At 44.9% G+C, this 20,466-nt stretch overlaps 4 protein-coding genes across 4 annotated transcripts; 2 read left to right on the top strand and 2 right to left on the bottom strand.

Annotated features, from left to right (window-relative positions):
* Positions 1-4,426: 4,426 nt before the first annotated feature.
* BO85DRAFT_518937 (thioesterase domain-containing protein) lies at positions 4,427-5,126 on the top strand (the record flags this gene model as incomplete). Its single annotated transcript, XM_025665006.1, has 2 exons — positions 4,427-4,968; positions 5,049-5,126. The coding sequence occupies one exon, from the start codon at positions 4,427-4,429 to the stop codon at positions 4,952-4,954; it is 528 nt and encodes a 175-aa protein (XP_025517022.1). The 3' UTR covers positions 4,955-4,968; positions 5,049-5,126.
* A 403-nt stretch (positions 5,127-5,529) lies between these two features.
* Positions 5,530-6,318, bottom strand: BO85DRAFT_458293 (sulfotransferase family protein; the record flags this gene model as incomplete). Its single annotated transcript, XM_025661574.1, has 1 exon — positions 5,530-6,318. One exon carries the CDS (start codon positions 6,316-6,318, stop codon positions 5,530-5,532), a length of 789 nt encoding a protein of 262 aa, XP_025517021.1.
* Positions 6,319-6,510: 192 nt separating this feature from the next.
* BO85DRAFT_511694 (nonribosomal peptide synthase) lies at positions 6,511-19,305 on the bottom strand. Its single transcript, XM_025664619.1, has 2 exons — positions 18,638-19,305; positions 6,511-18,559 (listed from the first exon to the last, which is right to left on the bottom strand). The coding sequence occupies exons 1-2, from the start codon at positions 19,008-19,010 to the stop codon at positions 6,915-6,917; spliced, it is 12,018 nt and encodes a 4,005-aa protein (XP_025517020.1). The 5' UTR covers positions 19,011-19,305; the 3' UTR covers positions 6,511-6,914.
* Positions 19,306-19,600: 295 nt separating this feature from the next.
* On the top strand, positions 19,601-20,185 carry BO85DRAFT_437184 (uncharacterized protein; the record flags this gene model as incomplete). The annotated part of the gene is made up of 4 exons (XM_025658611.1): positions 19,601-19,756; positions 19,821-19,850; positions 19,899-19,982; positions 20,057-20,185. The coding sequence occupies 4 exons, from the start codon at positions 19,601-19,603 to the stop codon at positions 20,183-20,185; spliced, it is 399 nt and encodes a 132-aa protein (XP_025517019.1).
* Between the last annotated feature and the right edge of the window lie 281 nt (positions 20,186-20,466).

The raw sequence follows: 20,466 nt of genomic DNA, 5'->3' as shown, positions 1-20,466 counted from the left end.
TTGTATTTACTGTTTTAACTATTTATTTCTTATTTTATATATATAAAAATTTTATTATTATAAACTGTATTTTGTTTATTCTATCTTGTTATATAAATTTATAATCCTGCTATTTAATAAAGTAATATATAATTAAAGATCTGATAACTTATATTTAACTATTTAATTCTTATTATTTTTTTAATTATATATTTTTTCCTTGTATAATGAGGTAGAGAGGAAGACTAGAATAATTAATATTTTAATAAAATATTTAAAATCTTTATCTCAGTATCCAGAGTATCAAGATTATTCTGATTTCAATATATAATTAATTTTTTTTATATAATTGATTTCTTCTTTTTAATAATTTTTTTTAATTTTTTTTTCTTGATCTTAGTCTTCTCTGTCTTATTTATAATAAAGAAAAGTACTGTATACTATTAAATAATTATATAAATCTAATATAATTTATTAATAAATATAAACTATTTTTTTAAGAAGTCCAGGATCTTTATATTATCTTTAATTATTAAAGATAGAAAAACTAGTTATTTCTTTATAATTTCTGTTAATAAATAGAAATAATTTTTTATACTATATATATATATATAACTAGTTATTAAAAAAAGTAATTTATCTCAGAGAAAATTATCAAGATTATAAAGTATATAATTATTAATATAAATCTATATCTATTCTATAGAATAACAAGATTAATATTATATAAATATTAAGAATAGAAAGTCAAATCTAGTAGAATATATATAATAATTAAAATATTATTTTCAGATTTCTTTTTCTGTATATTATACAGATAAAAATAAATAATATTTTTTATATTAACTAGCTCTTTTGAAATCTTTTTATATAAGAAAATATTCTAGTAAATATTCTTTTTTTTAAATATTATTATATAAGAATTATCATTAAATAAGATAATCTGTATATACAAGCCAGATTATATAGATTATATAAATTATAATTTAAATAATATATTAAGATTAATATAAATAATTTATCTAGATATAAGATTAACTACCTAATAAATTAGATATTATTAATAATAAATAAAATAAAAGTAGCTAGTAATAAAATATTAAATAATCTAGGAAAGAGTTATTTTATATAAAAAATATCTTATATAAGTAATATTTAGTATAAAAAATATTAATTCTTATTTTATACAGGAAAGAGCAGGATTTTTAAGATTTTAAATAAATAATAAAATAAAAAGAATAATAAATAAAGAATATATAATTATTACAGATAATTACTTTGATTTTTATTATTTAATTAAAGACTCTGATTAGTATCTTAAATAATATTAGATTAGATACTAAGTCTAATTTTATATATATTATTACCCACTTTTATAAGCTAAGATAGATTATATAAAAAGAGACTTTTACTTTATCTAGATATATTAATAATAGTTTTTCAGGATTAAAGTCTAGTTTTAGTAAGATTTTCTAATATTATTCTAAAGTCTTTATAGATAGATATTTAATTATAATCTAGTTTTATATAGAGTTCTTTAGCTGTTAGAAAAACTTTTTATATATAAGAAAATCATAGTTTATTATATATTCTAGATAATAATAATTTATAAATAATTAATTAGAAATAATATATAGCTTTTCTTATTACTTTTAAATACTATATTAATTCTAGATATATATATATATAATAAAACCTGTATCTGAAGAATAAGTATATAAATTATATATAAAATAATTTAATTTAAAATTAGATTTTTAGAGAAGTCTTCTACTTTAATTAAGGTCTTAAAGTAATTTTATATTAGTTAATATAAAAATAATCAAGAATTAGTCTGTTTATATATATATAATATTAACAAAATAATAATTTACTTAGCTGTATTTACTAAGTTTTAATTCTTTAATTTATAATACTAGATCTAAAGATATAATATTATATTACCTTAATCTCTAGCTTATATATTTTTTAAAAATAGTAGTAAATTTTAATAAATAAAAATATCTCTAATTTATAGTCTGAATTAATCTTATTATAAATAATTTTTTATTTATATATAATGTTAAGATATTACTATATAATACTGATTAATATATAAATATTAATATTAATATAAATTTAGATAATATAGCAAGAAAATATATTAATAACTATATAAATTTAAATATTATATAATTTTAATTTTATATAATTATTTATAGATTATATATAATCAGGACCTGAAATAATGTATAAACTATAATTTTATTATATATTATTTTTTTATTGTTATATAGCTTCAGGTATAATTATATAATAAATATTATATAATTATTATCTAAAGATAAAAAGATTTTAATTAATAAAATATTTATATACAACTACCCTCTGTACAGACCTTGAGATAATAAAATATTTATTATATATATAAATAAATAGAAATTCTTATTTATAGCCTTTAATAGTCTCTTTATTATATATTTTAAGTAAGTATTTTATTATTATATTCTTTTATAGTTATTATTTATTAAAATTATTTATTTATCAGACAAGACCTTATTTTATATAAATCTGTTAAAATATTTATACAGAAACTATATAGTCTTTCTTTTATAAAGTATATAAAATCTCTATATTAAAGAGATATTATCTAAAGAATAATTTCTTGATATGACTGTGTAGAATAAAATTAATAGTAATTATATAATTATATTTACTAATCTCCTAATTATTTAAGTAATTCTTGATTATATGCTCGCGGACTTGTATATAGTATTTAACTTTAATAATAGAAGTAATATTATTTATAAATTAATTCTGATAAAATAGATTGATAATTTCAGTCTTATATAGCTTAAGATTAATAAAAGAAAATATACTTGATAATAATCAAAAAGAATATATACAGTATTATATAGAGTATCATGAGATCCTAATCAGGATATGGTAAGTAGAACAGTAAAGGCACTTCAACGCATCTGCCCGATGGCCGCTATTGCCCGCCGTACAACACGGATATTCTGGCAGTGGAGCGGGCCGGGCCGGGTTCCCCATGTCGTACATAACTAGATGGATGAGATGGGCATCACTGGGTCTCTTAAATGAAATTGTCGTGGCATTCCATGCTACGACGGCTTGATGTATACAAAATGATTTAAGAGGCCAGTAGAACAATGCTCTCCATATAGGCTTCGGGTCTAGCTCAAATTGAAGGGGTTAATGGAGATTTGTAGATAATGTGAAATATTGGAACATGGAGTCTTTTGACTGCGCAGAGAGAATAGTGGACTGAAGAATACGCCAAGAAACTCGATGGTAAATGCATGCATTGCATGACGCGTGAATGGGGGACATAAATACATTATACTTCAACTAATGCAAGAATGATTATATTTGATTGCCCACATGTCAATTGCTCCTCCCTCAAAAGAGGGCCAAGTATAGGAATGAGAAAGACACCTACTTGTATCAAACCCCATCCACATGCTGCATCTTGCGACAAAACAACCACCTCATATCCTCACCCAATTTCCACGCCCTCCAATAGTTAACGCGCTCATATATTTATATATCTAATACTCGTGCCGCCACTCAGGTCCTCTGTGACTCCATCTTGGCTGCCATCAGGACCCATATGGAAGCTACCAAAAACAGAAAGTCATTTGCAATACTTGAAGTCGGTGCTGGAAGGAGAGGCATGAGCAAACATCTCATCCCGCTTTTTTAAGCCACTGGCATTCCCTTTACCTATATCTCTACTAATCTCTCTGTCTCTCTTCTTACGCGTCCAAAACAGATAATATTTCTGGGTGTTACTTGCATGGATTTCTGTTAATATAATTCTAAGGTAGTCCTGGAGCCGGAGCTCCACAGACACTATTATCTGGTTATCTCTGTTAATTGAATTCATGCAACCTGTGACCTCCGCCAAAGCTTGTAGTATATACGACGGGTCCTGCGTCCAGATAATGAATGCGTAGCGCTACTTGAACTGGCGGAGAAACTGCTCTGGTATAGCATGGTCTGATGGCTCCTATTTGGGTGGTGGCTTTTTGATGATGGCCGGGATTATCTACTGCAGAGTCTATATGCCTGGGGGCGTTTAATGTATGAAACCGGTTTTCTGTATATTGACTGGTTTGAGAATGTCAGCCAAGAACAGCGCGGTATGCAAGTGTTGTGTGGCTTTACTACTCCTGGTTTCCCAAAGCCATGGCAGGAACTGCAGCAACCCCTCAAAGCGCCCTCGACCCTATTGCATCGGGGGTCCGTCGCTGCAACGAGACAGCGCAATTTATGCCTAATGCCCGACGGCTTCGGATCGGGATCAGTCTTCACAGCACTAGCGCCGTGCTTGGCGCGCGTCCCAGATACTTCGGCCTACGCACTCAGTAGCCCCTTCCTGTCATTGGTGGCGACGAATCGCGTTGATATCGACTAGCTACCCTCCATTGAGGTGTTGTCAACTATGTATATGGAGGAGATAAAAAAGCGACAGCCGGCGGGTCCGTATCTCATTGGGGTCTACTCGCTGGGCGGGGTGGTGGCCTTCGAGGCAGCGCGCCAGCTGGTGGAAACAGGTGAAATCGTGGACTGGCTGGTCTTGATTGACTCGGCGAGCCCGAGTGGGGTGCACTCATTTCCTGATGAACTGGTGCAGTTTCTGAATACAATTGACGCGACCAATAACCACAACAATAGTGCCCAGGGAACCGTAGGCAGCAGCGCCCACGTCACTTTATCTCGGGAACAGCTGCCCCAGTACAGCGTGCGCCCGCTGCGGGGGTTGCAAGAGGGCCTCATCCGAGACGTGGTTCTCTTTTCAGCGCGCGAGGAGGTTGAAAAGCAAGAGACCGTGCCTCGACCGAAGGTGGGAAGCGACGAGCAAAGCGCTGTGGAATGGTTCCTGGATGATCGGGTCGATGACGGGGCGCTGGGGTGGGAAGATTTACTGGATAATGTGCGAGTGATCCGCGTTGAGGGGGTTTTTCGTTGATGGATGCATCGAAAGTGAGTTGCCTCCTTCCTTATATATAGCTCTTGTGCAAATAATGAATGAATAGTTGAGTGACTGTCTGATCTGTGAACAGGTGAGCTCATGGGGTCCGAAATTGGCAGATGTTCTGGTCGGTTGGGGCTGTCTTTGTTCTAGTGGTATTGATGCCTGGTTCGGTGCTAGAAAACCATTGTGTAAGGATACCGCGTATTGATGCCAATTGCCCGGAAGCAAACCCCCAACTGATCGGTGTCTACATGAAATGATCCGTTGATCACTAACGCTGAACCGAGTACCGCAGACCTCTCGATTGTGTAGTGTAGGAGTTTGGGTCTGTGTCTGACAACGACCAGATGCATGCTTTCTCTACCTTGGATCGGTATCTCTCGCGGCACGAAAAATTGGCGCGGATTATATATATGCTCTGCATGCCACCTAAACAGGTGCAAGTCTTCAAATGGAAGTTAGTTATTACGCCATGGTAGAAATGTAGTATAGCTAGTTTATAATTCCTTCATCGGTAAGTTATGGAGCGTTTAAAGGTAATCAAACCATACACGCCAATGGCACTCCCTTCACCTCCGCAGAAAATACATCCCAAATGACACGCCACCAACCACAGCAAACAGACCCACCCACCGAATCAACCCCCGACGAACATGGTGTCTCACAGTCTGAGTGATCGCCTCGGAATCGTTAATCCTCGGAAATGGTATATCCTTCGGCACCTCCATCTCCAGCGCCCTGCACAACGGCTCCCACCCATCCCTAACATCAACAAACACCAATCTCTCCTCTGGAACCACCTCCTTCAACCACTTAATATGCTTATGATAGGCACCACCCGGATCCCCATTCCTCCCATATATCCTCCGCCATTGCAAAGCAACCAACGCCAGATAATCCATAAAATGCCTCATTCCAGGAATCGGCAGCATTATAACGCGCAGAAACCACGATGATCGCACCAGACCTTCCACTTGTGCCATGCTCTTCGCCCACGCTACCGGGTCGCGAACGGTGCAGATGACCTTGGCGTCGGGGTAGATTTCCATCAGTTCTGGGACGAGCTGGGTACCCGGGGCGTCTGTGATGGCGGCGTAGCCGTCTAATTGCCGGTCTATGAGGGCGAGGGCTTGCTGTCGGTCAGGGGCGTTGTCGTTGAGGATGAGGCGCATGGCTTTCATCCATGTGGTAATTTCTTCCGGTGGGCCTGTTGTTGTTTGCGTGCCGCCGTGGTAGACTGGGCCGTTGAGGAGGATGGCGAGGGCGGCGCTGAAGGATGCTGTGCCAGTTCGGGGGAGGCCTGCGCCGATGACGCTGAGTTTGGTGCCGGGTTGGGGGGTCGAGGGAGATTGGCCCATTATTATGCAGTTGGGTGTTGATGGGATGGCCCTTACGATATGAATTGCGTAAATGAGCTATTAATCGAGGGTAGTGACTGCCCCGAGTATATATGATGTCTCCTGTGGTGGTAGATTGAAGATAAGCAAGTTTCGGAGCGTGTAGGTCAAACTTTATATGTAGCAGTCCTTAGTCGGAAATCTGGATTTGACTGGTCGAGAACCATGATTTTAGCCCCAGATCAAATATTCGAGACAACAGAGCTTGCTTATTATGAACTAGTGCTGACAGGCACGGTGTCTAGTTTGTTAATGCACTAAAGTGCAGGTAACAGCGGTGGTGACGTGCTACCTCTTAGGGCGAATGGTTTACCGAAGTGGGCCCTGTAGCTGTTGAGAAATATATATGATTGATCCGCTCGTCTGGCCCCAAATGGATATAATGGTTTCTGTCGGATGTTTCAGTTCGTCAAGCATCTACATCTGGGAATCTTGGAGGCTGGCTTCTTTGATTGCGGGAATCTTCATAGATGACAAATCAGGAACAGTTATGCCCGACCGACTATTTCCGGATCGGGCTGTAGATACGAAGAGACGCGCTAGTCCTATTTAGATAGTCACCTGGTCTGCTCCTTCACATCTCCATCTTCCGTCGACACGTCGGTTCTCGAAGATCCTCCATACATCCGGGACTCTGAACTCGCGCTGCTCACTGCTCGATTCTCTTCTATAACGGCGTTGCAGTGCTCATTGATAAAACGACTGATTCTAGCCACACAGCCTGCATCCTTCATCAACGCGTAATGGTTGTTGCAGTCGACAACGCCCAAAGTGATTTTGGTGCAATGTGCCTTCCACCAATCTACTACTCCGTCCTGGAGCCGATCGGGTAACGCCACATGAAGGCACTTACCCTCATAGACTGGTGGACATTCAGATTGCTCCAAGGCTCTAACATAGCCATCAAAGCACTTTCGAAGCGGTAGGATGTCTTGAAGGCTGATCTCCGATCTGCCCAGCGAGCTCATAATCAAATTGTCCTTGTCACTTTCACCCTTCCATACTATGTTATCCACTTCATAAGTACCAGGATCGAGTAGGACTACCGAGCTGGAATGGGCACCGTATAATTGGTCCCATTTGTGGGCCATCTCGAATGCAATGACTCCACCAAATGAATACCCCCCAAATATCACAGGGTGGTCAGCCTGAATATGCTCTTTCATATCAGCCAAGTAACGACTAGCCCACTGCGAAAGCGTCTCGGGATAACGAGCTGCGCCCATGAATGGGTCGTCAACTAGGAGGACATCAATCGTGCCGTCTAGTAATGGCAGCAGTGGCTCGAATACCGTGGATTGCGCAAGGAACGGATGAACAAGGACAACGGTTGCCATACTCCCTTGGCGCATGTGAAAATGTAGGTACCTTGCATTGTTTTTGGCGGCTGACCCCTGACGAACTCTGGCTGCTTGCGACTGCACTGTTGAAGTCTGTGAAACGTCTATCAAATCGAGGTGTAGCTCTTGTCGACGAAGTATTGCAAGCAATGCGATTGCGCGAATGGAGTCACCGCCCATCCTGTGAAAAGCTGCAGTGATGTCAACAGAGTCTTCGTTGATCCCAAGCACCTTTGCCCAGATCGAAGCTATTTTGTCTTCTAGGCTTCCCGGCGCGGCGCGAACAGGCGTGTGAGGGTGCCTCGAACGGTCTTTTAGACTCTCTTTATGTCTGTCCTCGGCCATCTTGGTGATAGCGATCCTGTCTAGTTTACCACTTGTTGTACGCGGTAAGGGTGTTGTCTGCACCCAGATGAAGGCCGGAACCATATAGGAAGGAAGGCTTTGGGCCAGATGCTCTTTGACTGTGGCTTCACATATGACATCTCCGGGCTGGAGTGGATGGACTACTTCAACAAGCGCTGTCAGGGTCTCAATTCCGCTGTCGCTGCTCTGAAGCTTAGTCACTGCACATGCAATGATCTGTGGATGCTTCTGCACCACCGAGCAAACCTCTTCAGTGTCAATTCGGAAGCCGCGAACTTTTATCTGCCCATCCAGGCGACCAAGGTACTCAAGGTATCCATCTCCGTGGAGTCTTGCTCTATCTCCCGTACGATACATTCTCCCCCGCCCCGTCGGTGAGAACGGGTCAGGTGTGAAATGTTTCGCGGTCAAGTCAGCTTGGCCTAGATAGCCTTGTGCCACTTGCAGTCCACTAATGCATAACTCACCAACTGAACCCAGTGGGACTTGCTCTGAAGTTTCGGGATATAACACCCGAATGTGTCTGTTGTGGCCGGGCTCTCCGATGGGAACAAACGATCGGCCTCCGCACACATCAACATCTAGTCCTTGTACCTTGCAGGCTGCTATCTCAATGGTCGCCTCGGTAGGACCATAACCATTCCAGACATTCATTGTCCTGGGTACGCGGCTCAAAGCACTGAGTGGGAAAGGCTCACCCCCAAAGACCAAAGAGCGCAGAAAAGATAGCCCTTCGTTGTCAAGGTCGTTCAGTATCAGCGTACCCAATGTGGGAGTTAGTGACAGATGTGTGACACTCAGATCTTCTAAACAATGGCTCAATCCGGAGAGAATATCCTGTTGTTTACCCAACAAGAGACGGCCACCTTTGCAGAGCGTGGCGAACAAATCTCCCATCGCCGCATCAAAGGTAGGAGCAAGAAGCGCGAGTCTGTTTGAAGTCCATGAGCAGTCAGTACTTCCTCTATTGGAGGACAAAAATGATGCCAAGTTCCGATGATTGATCATCACTCCTTTTGGAATACCGGTCGTTCCCGAGGTAAAAAGCACATAAGCCAGAGAGTTCAGGGGTAGAATTTTTTGCTTGTACGTCTGGCTGGTATACTGGAGAAGATCATTTACTGTCAGTGCAGTTGCTCCCGTTGACTTGACAAGACTTTGTAGCTTCTCGCCACCATTTATACCGTCCCAGAGGAAGACATTGGCTGCGCTTGTTACGCATATTGTCTCCAGCCTCTGCATCGGATGTTCGATGTCCATGGGAACAACAGCTGCTCCGGCCTTCAGGATGCCCAAAATGGCGCCAACCATGTGATATGACTTCTCGAAGAAGATCGGCACGTATCGCTGCTTGGTGGTTGCACTTGTTAGATAGTTGAGAATTTCTTCAAGGCCGAAAGCAATCTGATTGCTTAATTCGTCAAGTTGTCTGAACGTAACAAAATCACTCCTTTGAACTTGCAAAGCAATCTTGTCTGGCATTTCCATTGCGCACTTGCGAAAGAGCTCGATGACAGTAGACAACGCACCACCGCCCTCAGACGATCCCCCATCTTGGTGGCCCAACAATTGTTCGATGACAGTTATCTCTCGCTCCTTGATTACGAGCTTAGCCTCAGGGTATTGATCTTCCTGATGTTGCATGGAACGTGTTTGCATGAGGTCAATTGAGTCGATGATATGCTGCAACACCCAATCTGCATCTTCTGGAAGTATTGCCGCCGGGTCAAACACACATCGCATGTGAAGATGGCCTGTGAGCTCTTGACAGAACACTTCAAGCACCATGGGAAAGTCTGTACGCTTCAGCTCACCGTCGGCAATACTGAATCGGTCCCATGGAAATCTGTGATTCTTGGCATTTGTGACTTGTGCCTGAAAAACAAAAAGCACCTGGAAAGGAAGCAAGTCGGGGTTCTCAGTCAAGCGTCGGATAGGTTCGAGTCCAAGGTGCTGAAATGGCATCGTGTCTAAGTACGCATCACGGGTGCGCGTGAGGAGTTCTTCTATTGAAACTCCCCCTCGTCGTCCGTCACTAGAATGCTGCTTCGAGTTCACTGCAAGCGAGATTCGTACCGGATGGGTGGCGATGCAGGGGCCTTTGACGAACTCCGAATGAGCTCGGCCACTCGACACCTCACCGAATATGACGTCGTCTGAGTCACTATGTACAGCAATGGACAAAGCTAAAGCTGCTCGAACAAGACCGGCCGGGGTGGTGCTGTAAATTTTTGACAGTGCTTCTGCATCTCCGTTCCATTCAGCACGAACTTCATGAGGGAATTGAATTCCATCCATAGGACCTCTGAGACCACATGGAATTGGCCAAGTACATGCTGGTGCCCCATCTAGGTATTTCTTCCAGAAGGAGGAGCCTACTGATTGATCCTTCTGTTGCAACGTGCGAATGAACTTTATGAACGGGATGTGGCTGCTATTGTCATCGTTTGTTAGGCTATGGCTCTGAGCATGGTGATAATCACGGGACAGGCCGTTCAGAATATACGACAGATAGGCTTCATCATATAGGGCATGATGCATTGTCAATTCAAGTTGCATGAAACCTGTCACGTAGCCTTGCCTCAAGGCCAATGAAACCGGTATATGGCCCATCCCAAGGTCAGGCGGCTGATTGTACTCCTGTTGCCGTAGTGTCGAGACCCTTTTCACTTCGTTGGAGTCGTACCGGAGAACGGCCTGCAGAAAGGCTCCACTACACATTCCGTTCAAAGAAATATCTTGTGTCGATGGCATAAAGGCTGTTCGAAGCATTTCCTCTCGTGCTACTGTTAATTGCCACGCTGATTGCAATGCTCTCACGTTCAGGTGACCGTCGAACTTCAGCTTCATGGTAGCCAAATAAGCGGGAGAGTCTCCGAGGACGAGGTCGGCAGTAAGGACACCCTCCTGAAAGGGAGAACACGGGATTATGTGCACTATGTCTGCTGTGCAAATGCCGGCCGCCTCCACAGCTTGATTCCATTCATCGTGCACGACCGGTTCGTGATCAGCAAACTCATCAATGCCTTGTATTCTGCCACTCTCTGCTTCTTCGCTACTTTCATCACGGATTTTCGCGATTCTGTTTGCCAAAGCTTCTGGCGTTGGGCAGTCAAATAGGTCTCGGACCGTGATGGCACACTGTGTACGCTCAATGATCTTGGATATTGCTCTTGTTGCCATCAGGGAGTGTCCACCGAGATCGAAGAAATTCTCTGTAACGCCCATTTCACATCCAAGAACGCGACCGAATGCTTCGCAGACAATCACTTCGAACTTAGTTCTCGGACACACGAAGGTCATGTCAGCTGGTGCCTGCCTAGGTGCCATCGTGGCTGCAATTTGAGACAGAGCTTGTCTGTCTATCTTGCCACTATGGTTAGTAGGCATGTCCTCAAGAACGCTTACCAGAGCCGGAACCATGTACCAAGGCACGCGTATCTTCAAGAAATGCTGCAGTTCTCTTATGATATGGCGGGTCGGCTGACCTTGCATTGGCCGGTTGCTGAAATCTCCAGTTGAGCGACCTTCATGATCGCTGCGAAATCGAAACATGGTTCTTTGTCGTCCATCCTGGGGCTTGATGCAGTGAAAGATGGCATCCAGTCCTCCGTGTTGGGAAAATTGTCGCGCCCAACTTAGTTCCACATGGAACCCTGCCAAGGCACCCAGATCAACAAGATCCATTGCCGAGAGTCCATCAACTTTATCTGCATTCTGACGGATCGATGGTAACCAACCAATATCTGTCATTGTTGTCCGGCTGGAAAATGCCTCAACGACTAGTCGTTCGAATACAGTCTTGCTGTGCGGGATGTTGGCGATGGCTACGACAGCTGATTCTGAGCCTTCCTTCAATAGATCTAAGAGCCCGTTCCTGCTTAGGCCTTGGGCACTGTAGTCGATCCACTGATCTGCATCTATAGTATGAATGATGGGGAGATAGTCTTGTCGCACAGCATGGATGATGGCCGAATAACGATAGCAACTAAGCTCGTTTGTCGCTCGCATTCTTTTCGGAAGTATCTCGACGTGATGGATAAGATCGGGGAATTCAGCTGCTAGTGACGTGAAAAAGGCAGGGTCAATCAGTAACTCAGTTTCATTCTCCACAGTATTTGCCATACTTTGACGGATATATTCGGGGGTAATCTTTTCCTGTCCGTGCAGGGCCTTGGTGACCTGAAATTGTGCATATAGAGCGTATGAACGTATGTCTCCGAAGAAGAGGGTCTTGGCCTGATGCTTTCGCAGAAGATCCAAAATGAGTTTGAACAGATATTCCGCACTAGGGAAATACTGCGCAACAGAATTCACCACCACGATGTCGGGCGATGAAATGTCGGATGATATCTTGTCTAAGTCACTGGCACTTCCGATATGCAGCTGTACTTTGCTTGCTAGAGTCGGATTAACTTTGCCCATCATGGTCTTGACAAATTCCACTATCGATTGTACCGGTTCAAGGCCAACATAGGTCTGCAGGTCGTTTGAAATATTGAAAAGAATCATTCCTGAGCCGGTACCAATCTCAACCACGTTGCCTGGCGGTCCACCATTGAGCAGCGTTGTGATCGTATCGTCCAGCCACTCCCCCATTTCTTCTTTGTCGATGTCAGCACCATCGTACATTGACTTCCATCCAGAGAAGTCCCTACCGGCCTCACGAGGGTCGATCTGGCTGTCATATGTGACTTCACTGAAAATTTGCTTCCAAGCTTGTTCAGATTCCTGTTCTTCTCTACCCCTTGCTACCTCATCCATGGGGACATGCTTATCGCCCCCCTTCAACATCGTGACAAAAGCTACTAGCCGACCCTCTTGATTATCAGGCTGTTGGAAGAGCACCGCGGCGTTTTCGACCAGGCCTGAACTGCGAAGAACATGTTCGATCTCCTCGGTCTCAACACGAAAACCTCGAATCTTGACCTGGCCATCCAGCCGGCCAATGTATTCAAGCTGTCCGTCTACCGGACGGCGACGAACTCGGTCGCCCGTGCGATACGCTCTTAGAACCCGACCGCGAATGTCAATGTTGACGAAACGATTCAAATCCCTTCGTACATCGGTATAGCCGCGCGCTAGGCCATCGCCGACAACAACAAGTTCACCGATTACACCGGGTGGCACTAGACATAGTTGCTGATCCACAACGTACGCCCCTGAGTTAGGCACTGCTTGTCCAATTGGTACACCGTTATGATATCCGCCGCCTTCCGGAAGTCGATAAAAGGTGCTGATAACGGTATTCTCTGTAGGGCCATAAGCGTTTACAACATTACACTGAACTAGCTTGCGTGCTTTGATCATGTCTTTGGGATCCGCTCGATCTCCGCCCACGACCAGTGTATGAAGCTCAAAGATCGAAGCCGATGAATCTGTGAGAAGCTGTTTCAGCAGGGCGGGTGTAATAAGTGCTACCTCAATGCCTTCCGCATGAAAGATGCTGGAAAAGGCTTCAAAGTCCGTAATGGTCGCACTGTCAATGCAAATCACAGTGCCGCCGTTGAGCAGAGGAGTGTATATCTCCCAAACTGCTGCATCAAAAGCAATGCTGGAAATATGGGCGAATGGCTTTGCGGTAACCTCTTCCTTGAGCAAATCGCAGCCCTTCACTCGTGACACAACCGCCCTGTGCTCAATCATGACCCCTTTTGGCTGTCCGGTGGAGCCCGAGGTGAACATAACATATGCGAGGCTCTTGGGAGTAGGCATTATATTATCAACATATGCAGGGCTCTGACCAATACCGCTCGACAGTCGTGCCATGGGGACGACGTCTACCCCATCCAAATGGGTAATTGGAAGTTCACATCCGGAGCCGACCAGAACAACTCTATTGCCTTCAATAAAAGAAAGAATGGTCTCTATTCGAGCAGCTGGGAACTTGATATCTAGTGGAAGATAGGCCATATTTGCCTTAAGTACTCCCAGGAACGCTGCGATGGTCTCGCACGATCTGTTTGCGAAAATCGCGATCACAGTCTCTTTTGGCAGTTTCAAATCACGTAACCAACCTGCCATCTTGTCGGACTCTAGGTCAAGCCTGGTATAGCTCCATTGATACTGGTTGTCCTTGACTGCTGTTCTATCTGGGTATGCGGCTACCTGCTCGCGGAATACATCGATTATGCTCGAAGTTCGAGGGTACGGGGAGCGGCGGATGTCCAACAGTCCCATGTCTGCAAGCGCGGAGGTACCACTCGACAGGGGAATTGTCTCAATAACCGAGTGCGAAACTTCAAGACCAACTCTCAATATATCTTGAAAGGTCGATAGCAATATCTCGATCGTTCGACTATGGAAAAGCTCAGTGGAGTATATGAGGTCACCCTCCAGGCCATCTCCACACTGGCAGACGTGAAATTCGAGGTCGAACCTTGTCGCATGTGTCAGGGTAATCAGTTCTGAGTCGATGCCTTCGAGACTGATCTGATTAACACGCTCTGGGTGAAATGCGAAGATAGTTTGAATCAGTGGATTGCGTGAACTATCCCGTATTGGGTGTAGCTCGGAGACGATCATCTCGAAAGGCACCTCATTGTGTTCGAAAGCCGCCGCTGCTGTCTCCTTTACTCGTTGAACCAGTACCTCGAAGGAATCGCTTTCCGAAATTTCGACTCTCATACACTGCATATTCACGAATAGCCCAATTATATCTTCATGTTCCTCACGGTTGCGATTGGTGATTGGAGTGCCGATAGTCGCATCAGCTGCCCCTGTCATTCGGTAATGAGCTGCCCGAAAGGCCGCCAGTAGAACGATGAAGGGTGTTATCGAATGTCGCTTGCAGAGCCTTTCCAAATCACTGTACAAAGCACCGCCTATCTTGATTCCCCTCACAGCAGCCTGTCCTGATGGCACATCAGGCCGAGGCTTATCACACGGAAATTCGGCCGGGTGGCTGCCTCGCAGCTGTTGTGTCCAATACGCTAAATGACGCTGTTGCTGCCGAAGCTGTTCTTCCTGACGTTGCCATAGCGAGTACCCTCGGTATTGGATGGGTAGGGGCGGTAATATCAACGAGGGATCTTTCCCATGGAGGGCCTCAGAGTAGAACAATGCGAGCTCTCGCAAGACCACCCCCAAAGACCATCCATCTGCAATTATATGGTGGATAACGAGTGAAAGAACATGTTCTTGGGAGCTAACTCGCACCACGGCGACTCTCCACCCGGGTTCATCCGTAAGGTTGAATGGCTTTGTCTGTTCACTGCGAAGGACTGAGTAAAGCCTTTCGTCACCAGGACCATGGTCCCCAGTAAGATCCAAGATTCGGATAGCTTTCGGCAAAAAGGGCTGGACTACTTGTACATTCATGTCGCCTTTCACTTCAAATGTTGTTCGCAGCGTTTCATGACGCTGTTCAAGCGCTAGCAAAGCGGCCTCTAAGGCGTCGAGGTGCAATCGCCCTCGCAACCTGAATGCAAGTGGCATGTGGTACCAGCTCAAATTTGGATGGAGCTGTTCCAAGAACCACAAGCGGCCTTGTGCGAAGGATTGCTCAACAGTCATGCTATCTGGAGCTCGATAGGTCCGTAGGCTTTGCGGTTTGCTTCCTGCAGAAGCACGAATGCGCGCACTCAGCGTTTCCGGAGTCAAGCATTCTAAAACATCCCGGAAGGTGATAACAGTGTGGAGGTGTTTCCTTATTTTACTCGCCACCCGTATCGCTGTGACAGAGTGTCCTCCAAGATCCAGAAAACTGTTTGTAATGCCAACCTGGCAAGAAAACACGTTGCTGAAAGCTTCACAGACATGCCTTTCCAATTCGTCCCGCGGATGGACGTATTCCAATCCCGCTTGGGATGCTTGGCTTGCTAAAACCTCTGTTGCCCGAGATGACAGTGCTTTCTGATCAAGCTTGTTGCTAGGTAAACGAGGTAAGCCATCATCAAGCCTCACAATGCGCGCTGGTATCATATAATCTGGCAGGCTCTGGGATAGAACGGTCTTGAGCTCAGCTACCAGATTCGCCCAGTCACACTCTTCAGCTGTCGCATCGGTAAATGAGTCTTGGTGGTTCGGTTGTGTCTCAATGAATGCAACGAGCGCTATTCCATGGCTCGAGTCGCCTGTGGCGACTGCGCAAGCCTTCACTCGAGGATGCTTCCTCATCTCTATTTCTATTTCGAGTGTTTCGACACGCTGCCCTCGAAGTTTCACTTGCTTATCTTTGCGCCCGGTATACTCCAGTTTTCCGTTGGGTAGAAATCGTCCAAGGTCTCCAGTGCGATATAGCTTGCATTTCTCATCTTTCGCAGAAGGATCTGAGACAAAACTTCTGCCAGTAATCTCGGGCTGTCCCAGGTAACCCCTCGATACTTGGGACCCACTGATGCAGAGTTCGCCAATGTCTCCGCTTTTGACCCTTTCAGTGCCTTCAGGTGCCAGTATATGAATACTACAGGATCCAAAAGAGCGTCCAATCGGGACGTTTGACTTATCTTTATCCTCCTCTGATACAGTGTATGTCGTCGCTACGAAGGTTGTTTCGCTTGGGCCATAGTTGTTGTATAATCGACACTCCTTAGGGATACCCTCTACGAGGGAGGGGTGGAAAGGCTCTCCGCCGACCATCAGGACGCTCAGGTAAGCTGGGACATGGTCCTTCAGCAAATCTGCGACCAAGGGAGACGTATTCAGATCCGTAACGCTGGTCATCTCCAGCCATTCTGCCAGAGAGGACAGTATGGCTGCGTCTGGACCAAACACTAATCTTCCTCCGCGACCCAATGTGCCAAATATGTCTGCCATGGCTATGTCAAAGGTGCGGTTTGAGAGCTGCAGCTTGTTGGTCGTCCAGGTTCCTAGAAAATCCGGCTCGTCGGCTTCCATGAAAGCCACCAAGTTACGGTGCTCGATCATGATACACTTAGGCTCTCCAGTCGTTCCAGATGTCACTTGAATGTACGCAAGCGATGAACCTAGTTGCTCACTCCGGATGAACGGGAGTGTATGCTTGTCCTGCATCCTGGCCAATTCGTTGAGCGCAACGATTGCCTTGCCTTCCCTCCTGGCAACTTCGTTCAACGTAGGCGTGTCAGCCTTTCCATCGTAAAGAATAAATGGCGCCCCTGCCTTCCGAATGATCCCCGCTATTCGGCTAGCTGGCAGACTTGCATCGATATGCACGAAAGCTGCCCCTGCCTTCAGCACCGAGAACATAGCTATAACTAGCTCAAAACCTTTGTCGAATGAAAGTGGGATAATGATTTCTTCACCAGGAGACGTTTGTTGGGTACGATCGATCCAATAAGTTAAGGATTCAGCAAGCTGATCACAACGATCGTTCAAGTCCTTATATGTCAAATAGTCGGAGATTTCATATTGCAAGGCAATCTTCTCCGGAAATCTTCTAGCACTCCGCTCCAGCAGGTCATGCGCACATGCACCACCTTCGGCCCTCATGTTACTCAGAGAATAATGTCCATGTCCAGTGCACTTCTCTATGGTAATGTGAGATGTAGTGCTGAGCATGATAGTCTCTGGTGACTCGCCGACATGCTTATTGTTGGTTTGGATTTTCTTCTGGTTCTCCAGGTGGACACCTGCATCGGGACATGAACTCAGGATACTGTGGACCGCAAACTCGAGAGTAATGTCTCTCCTTGTATCATGCTCATGTTGTTGCCATTCTAGGGATGCGCAGAAGAACTGTCGGAATGCCGCAATGGTGTTGTCTGTGAACAGGTCACGGTGGTAGCAATTGCGAACGAGGTAGGAATCCCCACCACATGGAATCAGTTCGATTACCAAAGGGACATCTGACCATGAATCTTTGCCTTCCCAAGTCCAGGTTCCGACTCCAGTGGAGGCACATGACTCGATGTGACAAATAAGAGACACTGAAGGTCGATATGCCGCGTTCGAAATGAAGGAGCACAGCTCGCCAGGTGAGAAGGCGTGGTTAATGTCGCATCCCGAAGCAAGACTTTCGGCAACTCTTAGGAGTGATGTGTGGCTATCATGTTGAGTCCACCGAATCTGAGGCTGTAGAATTGGACCCAAAACCTCTCTATGGTTCGAGGGGAGTGCTCCTCTGTGTGGCGTTAACTCTAAAAATGTGGCCTCTTGTGTCCCGTCCAATGTGCAGAGTGCCATATATAAGGCCTGCCGCGCTCGCAACAGGCAATCGGCCCGAGCGTAAGGCATAGCCACTTTGTCGATCGTCACACCATACCCCTCTCTGTCAAGTGGCTTTGTGCTACCGAGGACGGCTAGGAGAGGAGGTGCTCCCGCAAATCTTTCTCGAACCCGACATTGCATATCATGGCTGCGTCGGAAAGCCAGGCCCTTGTGGGCTGCAATGAAGTCGGACACGACGGTGGAACCGGGGGCCTGCAGCTCATCCCACAGGTAGCGCAACATCCGACAAGCCGAAGACTCGTCCAGGATTGCGGTATGGTAGCACAGTGATAGACGAGAACCTTTCTGGTCAGGCAATGAGTTGATTGTTAACCTCCATGGCATCTCTCCATGCCATTGACGAATTTCTGAAGCGTCAGATAAACCCAGTACATGAAAGTCGATAGGGGAATCTTCTGTATTCGTATCCTGAGTCGGTTCTTCACTGACAAGCTTGATATTCGCTACTGGGTAATCGGGTCCAAGAACTAACATCAATATCCGGGCCGGATGTTGTTTTGTGGCATGATCATTCCAGCAAAAGAGGGAACGTAGGACAACATGTCTTCGGGCCAGTGCATGAGTGGCATTGTTCAAGTGAGCCACATTGAGTCTTTCACGACAGATGAAGTGTTGTGCTTCCACATTGACCTGATGTTTGCTGTCCGCAATCGTTGCAACAACCATCTCTTCCTGGAACGCCGATGCCTGATGAACCGCCTGCACGCTCATTGGCGATAGCCTGGCAGCCCACGTGGCATTCACTGTTGCCTGGGAAAAGCAATGTGTCTTTTTGCTGTCATTGTTCGCCTGATCCATTGTGCTTGTGTTTCCCGCAGAATGCACAGAAAAAAATAAAGACGCGGAATCATGGCTTATGGAATGCAAATCCGAGGAGGTTCAAATAAGCCATGCAAGGCGTGTGGTGTCATATAAAGTCCTGCTGTTTACAGCATTTGCTGTGGTCGCTTAGCATTGAGACATCAGGAGACTTCAAACGGCATTCCCGCTGGAGATGATGTGAGATTCAATGTTCGTGTTCGCAGCACGCTCCTCTCTCCTAATAATGACTTCATCATCATCGCCGTATTTCTTGTTTGTTCCAAGACCAGGTCTCCAGGCTTACTGGCCGACTATGTTTCATCATATTACTTGGAAAGAGCGGAGCAACCCCCCCCCCCCTACAGCAAAGGCCCCGAGGGCCATGGCCAGCCACAGTGAGCCGATGCCATGAAACGCTCGAATTGGTACGATCCTACATTTTTGCATCATGCGATGCGATGGAGCACGTCATAAAAAGATTCCCGCTTTAAGCTACGGTCCCCAGCCTTCCAGTTTTACATTAAAATTACCATCACAGTGCTTGCAGTAGCTTTCATGATTTTGGCCCACTGTCAATCCATTGCAAAATGCCGAGTCACTCTGGTCTCTTCACCTCCTTCACCGGCCGTGTTCTGGCCATCGAAGACGAGAATCGCCTGTCTCTCCATTCAAACGACTACCAGCCTAGCCCAGGGAATAAGCTCCGGGCTAATGGCGAGTTCTGGCTCTGTCGTGACGATGGCGTTGGTCGCTCCTTATTCCTATCCGTTGCGAATTGGTGCTAATGACTCGCTCTCGCACTCGAAGTTGATTGGGAAGTTCGGAAACCCAGACAAGGTATGTAATCCCCTTCTTGTTACATCCAGTACACATGATCTCATCCAGCGCTTCCAGGTAGTCTTCCTGTATGATAACTGTGTGTATAACATCTGGGTTGAGACACGTGGTTACAGCGATGGCGCACTGGAGGTAAGCTGGCATGCCGCAACATTAGTCGCCGTTGGATCCTACGTTACTGACGCGTGGCCTCCCGATCATCATAGTACGGGCTGATCCCCATCGTACCTGGTGGAGATTACAGTAATCGTTTCTTGGCTGTTAATGACCAGACTGGTCAGCTAGAGATTGCCAGTGAGTGGAAGCAGGAAGCGAAATTCCGGTGTGTTGAGTAGCAATTGGCTCCATATACTGAGCTCAGCTCGGGTTAAATCAGGATGGCCCGGCGAAGTCCGTTGTTTCTGTGATTATTTTGGCAATTTCTTGTTAATGATGGAATATGTTGCAACTATCTGATCAACATTCGTTGGCCTTGTCCTACATGAAGTTGAAATATGGTTACACCTGTCTCGGGACAACAGTCTGTGCGCAGGTCTGATCTCTCGTACTTCCTGATCGGAGAATATCCAATTGGTCATGTCTGATCTGGGTTATCGGTCACCCAACGTCTGTGTGA

This window comes from Aspergillus piperis (assembly GCF_003184755.1).
Source record: "Aspergillus piperis CBS 112811 unplaced genomic scaffold BO85scaffold_6, whole genome shotgun sequence".
Classification (NCBI taxonomy): Eukaryota; Fungi; Ascomycota; class Eurotiomycetes; order Eurotiales; family Aspergillaceae; genus Aspergillus; species Aspergillus piperis.
Note: the sequence above shows the minus strand (reverse complement) of the source record. Positions and strands in the feature narration are given on the sequence as shown.